The sequence below is a fragment of the Arachis ipaensis genome, chromosome B07, assembly GCF_000816755.2.
Source record: "Arachis ipaensis cultivar K30076 chromosome B07, Araip1.1, whole genome shotgun sequence".
NCBI classification, from domain to species: domain Eukaryota; kingdom Viridiplantae; phylum Streptophyta; class Magnoliopsida; order Fabales; family Fabaceae; genus Arachis; species Arachis ipaensis.
In genome coordinates, this window is record NC_029791.2 from 104,196,999 (window position 1) to 104,203,500 (window position 6,502).

General features: G+C 37.5%; 2 protein-coding genes across 2 annotated transcripts in view; one reads left to right on the forward strand and one right to left on the reverse strand.

Moving 5' to 3' along the window:
- The window catches only part of LOC107609992 (protein DECREASED SIZE EXCLUSION LIMIT 1), a gene marked incomplete in the record, with an annotated part of 7,618 nt that extends 5,312 nt beyond the window's left edge, over positions 1–2,306 (reverse strand). Inside the window, 1 exon segment of the mRNA XM_016312057.2 lies at positions 1,773–2,306. Within this exon segment, the coding sequence (XP_016167543.1) occupies positions 1,773–1,798 (26 nt within the window).
- LOC107609993 (probable 1-acylglycerol-3-phosphate O-acyltransferase) lies at positions 2,497–5,878 on the forward strand. The gene is made up of 10 exons (XM_016312060.2): positions 2,497–2,676; positions 2,758–2,916; positions 3,256–3,492; positions 3,805–3,851; positions 3,990–4,108; positions 4,214–4,374; positions 4,620–4,729; positions 4,823–4,922; positions 5,335–5,458; positions 5,539–5,878. The coding sequence occupies exons 2-10, from the start codon at positions 2,777–2,779 to the stop codon at positions 5,662–5,664; spliced, it is 1,164 nt and encodes a 387-aa protein (XP_016167546.1). The 5' UTR covers positions 2,497–2,676; positions 2,758–2,776; the 3' UTR covers positions 5,665–5,878.

Below are 6,502 nucleotides of genomic sequence, written 5' to 3' on the forward strand. Positions count from 1 at the left end.
ATCAAAGATTTATGCCGTGGCAAAATTAACCACGAAAAAATTAAACTAACAAAATGACCATGAAAGATAAGTTTTCTGTTCGACAAAAATACTTGATTGTTAAATTTAAAGCTAATTATGTTAAAAATCCTCTACAATTTCCAAATTACCCATTTTTTTAATCATCTTCAACCTTTTAATTACTCCACTCATCTCATTCCTTCAATCTCTTCCACCGCCATTACTCCTTTTCTCCTTTTATTTTTTTGGTTGAACCATATTCAATATTCAAATTGCATAGTTTAGAATCCCACTTTCTTTTCTCTAACTATCACGAGCCTCCCTTCTCCACTCTCACCCACACCCACATCCACCCTCACTTGTTGCAAATCTTGGCAAACCACCGCTGACCAAACACAACTCTACCACGTAGTCTTCGGGATTGCAGACTCGTCGAAGCTTTTGGAGTAGAGGAGGAACTACATCAAACTATGGACAAGGCGAGCGAGATGTTCGACGTGGTATGGCTTGACAACAAGGTTGGCTCCTGTGGGAAGGGAGAGCGGCTGCCGCCGGGGAGAATCTCGGACAACACTTCAAAGTTTTCGCACACGAACCGTCAGAGACACCATTCAGCGACCAGTCAGAGACGTCGGCACTGGAAATGGGGAACGCGCGGACAACCTTGATTCTTAGGGTTCCAGCTTGTTCAGATTATTCCATTGATTTTGGTAATGGGGTGGCTGAAAGTTTGTATTTTTCAATTGTTTTCAACTTGTGTTATTTCTTTGGTTTTTACTGAAAAATGAGAAGACTAGATTAAGAGTGAAAAAGTTCTTGCATGTTGATTAATCACTAATAAGCTAAACATAGGATTTATTGAACTTGGGAGCCCAATGTTTTGATTGCAGTGATTGAGGTTGTGAAATTTGTGGATATTGAAGATGTGCATTGATTTAGAGGAGGGTGGGTTTGAACTTTTATAGCGTATAGTCTCTAGTTCTGGTAAGAGAAATTCATAGGACGAGGATTTCCATGATGATTTTGGGTTTATGGGTTGTTGAGAGTAATTTTTGAAAATGGGTTCAATCGTCATAGTGGTCATGATCAGAGTTGGGAGGGACCGAGGGAAGCTCTAAAAATCTTTGGTTGGGAGAGGCATAGCTTGAAGGAGGAAGAAAAAAGCATGGATTGAGAATTCATCTTTCATGGTGGTGGAAGAGGCTGAAGGAATCACAAGAGTGGAGGAGTTAAAAGGTTGGAGATGATAAAAAAGTGTAATTTGGAAATTTTAGCGGATTTTTAACAGAGTTAACTTTAAAAGTAACAATTTGATATTTTTGTCAAACAGAACTCATTTTTCATAGTCATTTCGTTAGTTTAATTTTTTAAAACATAAGTATATTCTAATATAAACTCTAAAATATCATCTAAACTAATACTAAGATCAAAACAATATAAAGAAATCCAATGTCAAGAACAATGAATTAAGATAACAACATAAACTAAGATCAAATCGACAATAATAAGATTAAGATAAAAAATAATTTATCAAATTAACAAGGTATCAAAATGTCAAGAACAGCACCACAACAACAATTTATCAAATTAACAACTTAATAAGATCAAGAATATAACAAAACAAGTTAATAATCAAAACAAGTTATAATCAAAACAAGTTAATCCAGCAAACCAACAACAAAACAAGAACTGGAATAGCAACCAAATTAAAGCAACAACCAACTAACAATAACTGAAAATCAACAGAGGAGCGAGAGGGAGCTGGAGCTTACCTGAGACTTTCACACGTTCTGAACATCAACAGAGGAGGGAGAGGGAGCTGGAGCTTTATAACTCAACGGAGATGGCTAAACAGCGGCGGAACGGAGGCTGAACAGAGGCTAGAAGACGAGGGTTGGAGCACGGCGGAACAGAGGCTGCACGGCGGCGGGAGCACGGCGTAACGGCGGCGGAAGCACGGCGAAACAGAGGGGAAGCTCGTCAAAATAGGCGGAATAGAGGCGTTGCGACGAGTTGGAGCGACACGGACGGCATCGGTGGCTGGACAGGTTGAAGAACGGCGACAAGATGGAAGTTGCAACTTCCTCTGCTGCCTTCAGAGATGGAGGTCTTCTAGAGTTGAGAGAGAGGCCAGGGAACTGGGAACTGGGGACTGGGAGTTAGGGCTTTTTTGTTTTTTTTTCCCCTGATTGGCGTAAAACGGTGCCAAAGCTTTTCTTCAAAAACTGGTCAGGTACCGGTTCGGTTCGACCGACTGGTTCCTGTCCGGTTTAAATCCGATTTTTTGTGATGGCGGTTTTTCCTATTACCCGAACCGCTACAGACACCGTTTCTCGGTTCGAACCAGTTTCCAGAATCTTGAACTTTTGAGAAATGAGAATAATAGCCGATATTGACCGGCAGGGAATAGAACTGCATGAATGTGCGTCACTGCGCGCGTAAGCAGCAGCAGTTGTTAAGCAATAAGCATGTTTTGACGCTCCCCAAAAGTCTTCTGTTGCCTTCCCTTCAAAAGGGAAGATTCATACAAGGCTCGTTCCAGTTGCTGCTAAGTGCTAAGTTGCTAAATAATTTGTAGACAGACTATTCAATATATTTTCCTCATTGCGTGGAGCGTAATCAACCGCTAATTGCTTTGCACTCTTTGACATTATTTAATCAATTTTGAAACCGAAGGTATCAATCATCGACCTTACCTTGCTTCGAACAGAGACTGAGGAGATTCTTACTTCTTAATTCGTTAAAACACACAATTAGGCTCTGTTGGTCTGCAAAAATGGCCGGAGAGAATAGCAAGAACGACGTCGCAGTGTATCCTCCCAAAACAAGACGGTTGTGGCCTTCTCTTCTCCGTTGGATTCCGACTTCAACGGAACACATCATCGCTGCCGAGAAGCGACTCCTTTCTCTCGTCAAGTTAGTATTTTTATCCATATTTCCCCTCTTTCATTATTTTTACGCTCCTAATTCCGAACCCTAAATTTCAATCAAGTAATTTGGTTGCATACTATAATATTTGTTATGACTTATGATTTATGAGTTACGACCATATCAATATGCACCATCAAACTTTATTGAAAATCATGATCAATTTTCAGGTGAAATGACAATCATTGCTGAACTGTTTTTCATTAGATGAAGATGCTATCGTTAAATTTATGCTCCTTTGGACTTTTGTTTGACTTAGCATATATCTGGTATGAAATTTTCTGTCTGATTCACACATTAAAGTTACATTTTTATTTTGATTGGCAGGACTCCCTATGTTCAAGAACATGTTAATATTGGCTCTGGTCCTCCTGGCTCTAAAGTTAGATGGTTCCGTTCATCAAGCGACGAGCCACGGTTTCTTAACACTATTACGTTTGATAGTAAAGATGACTCCCCTACGCTTGTAATGGTCCATGGATATGCAGCTTCCCAGGGTTTCTTTTTTCGCAATTTCGATGCTCTTGCAAATCATTTTAGAGTCATTGCTGTTGATCAACTTGGGTGAGTTTGACTTTCTTTTATGGTCTAAAACTACATTTCTGAGTTATTGCTTGCTTTGCCTGGTCTCATGCTCCATTGTGATGTAAAAATAGATTTCTAATTGAATATAGACTGCTTAATTCAGTTAATTTAGCATTTTACATTGCACCCTATTTGTTAAGCAAAAACGACATGAAACGGTGATGGTGTTATTTTCATTATCTATTATTACCTGTTCTTATTTTTATTTTATACATTTTGAGGTTAGAGGAAGAGTCAAAGTGAGGTTTACAACTTTTCCCTTACTCGCTGTCTTGCATCTGTTTATTGTAGCTGGGGTGGATCAAGCAGACCTGATTTTACATGTAGGAGCACTGAAGGTTAGTTAAGTATTATGTGTATATTGTCACTAGATAAAATGCAATTTTGTGGTTAATTTGGAATTGAAAGGTTTTACTTAGTTACTTATCTTAAAAGTTAATGGAACACCAACTTATGATTTGTTGCTGATACTACAGAAACTGAGACATGGTTCATAGATTCTTTTGAAGAATGGAGGAAAGCCAAAAATCTGAGCAATTTTATACTGCTTGGACATTCTTTTGGTGGTTATGTTGCTGCCAAATATGCACTCAAGGTGAATCCCTTCCCACATTTTATTTAAATGCTACAGTCATGTCTCTTTTTTTTTTTACTTCTTTATTTAACTTTGCTAATGTCTGTTTCAAAAATTTTTATATAGCACCCTGAGCATGTAAAGCAATTGATTCTGGTGGGACCCGCTGGATTTACATCAGAATCAGATCCAAAGGCTGAGTTCATTATGAAGTTTCGAGCAACGTGGAAAGGAGCAGTTATGAACCATCTATGGGAATCTAATTTTACGCCTCTAAAAATTGTCAGGTGAAACCACTTTGTTCCATAACATTTTCTTTTAGGAAGTTTAGGTTGCTTTGCCATGCTTTATTAAATCTCGGAGCTCTCTAATTGTAAGGAGTTTATGTTCTCTTCATATACATTCGGGGATTATGCAGTATGGATATGGAACACCTTGATTTAAATACTTGTTTTTGTTTCATATGTTAATCATTTTTTATTTTATTTAGTTGCTTCTTCTTTTAAGAATATTATTCCTGTTCTTGTGGCAGAGGTTTAGGTCCTTGGGGTCCTAATATGGTCCGCCGATATACAGATATGAGGTTTGGTACGCGTGCACAAGGGGAAATACTGACTGAAGAGGAATCAAGATTGCTCACAGGTATGGCAAGATAACACATTGATATGTGGATCTGGTTTAGAAGTAATTCACATAAAGACTAAACTCTAATTTCCATTTTCCTCTCTATTATAGATTATATGTACCATGTATCAGCGGCCAAAGCTAGTGGGGAGCTGTGCTTAAAGTACATTTTTAAATTTGGTGCATTTCCTAGGATCCCCCTCTTTCACAGGTTTTATGATCATTCTCCTCCCTGTTTATAATTTATTATTCATCTTTAGCTAGCTATATATTTACTATTTAGAAATGATAAAGCTGCTGGCTTACCTGTGGGGGTTGTGTGTAATTGCATCTAATGAATTGTATATATCTAATACGTTTCATCAAGAAAAACACATTTGCACTGTGACAACACTAAGGGGGAAAACAAAACATAAAAGAAGAAAAGAAAGAGTAAATGGGATAATGACATTATCAAGATAATTTGTTGGTAAATTTCCAAACTTTCTAAGAATAATGTGTATGATTATGGCCTTAAACGAAGGTCTTGTTGAGTATTTATCTTAGGTTCAAATGCGAAGTCCTGTTTTAGTGTGCACTAGGCTTAAGGGTAATGCTTTAACTGGAGTTCTTTGGTGTTACAGTGCCTCAGAGTGGAAAGTACCCACCACATTCATATATGGTTTTGACGACTGGATGAATTATGAAGGGGCCCAAGAAGCTCGCAAGGATATGAAGGTTCCATGTGAAATCATTAGGGTCCCCCAGGTATAACATTCTCCAATTTTTCTGAAAGCTATTTTTCAATGATACTGTTGGGCATTAACAAAAATAGTTACTTGTTACAGGGAGGGCACTTTGTGTTCATTGACAACCCAAGTGGTTTCCATTCTGCTGTGCTTTATGCTTGTCGAAAATTTCTTAGACCTAATACAGACAATGAATCTCTTCCTGAAGGGCTAACCTCTGCATAGAGTACAATTTTGTGCCAATCGTGTCTATATTATTTATTTCGTTGTTTCACAGGACCAATGCATGTGGTGGATGTGGTAAATTTGTTCTGTCAAAGCAAAATTAGGATAAACTTTGTTATTCTTTACAGATGATTATTATTTAAACAATTCAACCACGTGAACAGAGGTGTTGAGAGATCCATTCTTTTACAATTTAAAGCATATATTATATTGATTGAACCAAAATAATTCCAAGAGTTGCAACATCCATAAATTGGGTTATCAACTTTTAGGTAGCGTTTGTTTTGAGGTACTGAGACAGAGACTGAGAGACTGAGACTCAGTATCGTGTTTGTTAATTCAGAGACTGGTACTAAAATTTCTGTCTTTGTCTCTAAAATTTCAGTATTTCAGTACCTCCAAAAAGTAGGGACACAGAAGACTGAAATTTTTAGAGATGGAGACTGAAACTTTAATAACATTTTATATCTAAAATACTTTCATTTCAATTAATTAATTCTAATTTTACCCTTTGTGTAAATTAAATTAGAGTATCAATATTGTTTTAATTCCTGTCTCCCATTTTGCACCAAATAGAATACTGAGATTTATTTCAATCCCTGTCTCTTAGTCTCTGTCTCTCAGTCTTAGTCTTTCGGTCTCTGTATCTCCACCAAACGCTACCTAAGTATTCTAAACTAGCATAATGCTTCCGCGATCCAATACATTAGTTCCTATTTAAGGAGTTTCTCCTAACTAAGGAAATGAGTTCAAGAGAGGAGCACTGTTGCAATTATTTTTGAAGATCAAACATAAGCTTGTAAGAGGAGGGAAAAAAAACAATGAAATGTGCTTGGTT

Excerpts from the sequence above, each read along its gene's own strand:
- LOC107609993 (XM_016312060.2), top strand. The coding sequence starts at position 2,777 with ATGGCCGGAGAGAATAGCAAGAACGACGTCGCAGTGTATCCTCCCAAA. Across the intron at positions 2,917-3,255 it reads CGACTCCTTTCTCTCGTCAA|GACTCCCTATGTTCAAGAAC; the intron begins GTTAGTATTTTT and ends TTTGATTGGCAG. Across the intron at positions 4,375-4,619 it reads ACGCCTCTAAAAATTGTCAG|AGGTTTAGGTCCTTGGGGTC; the intron begins GTGAAACCACTT and ends TTCTTGTGGCAG.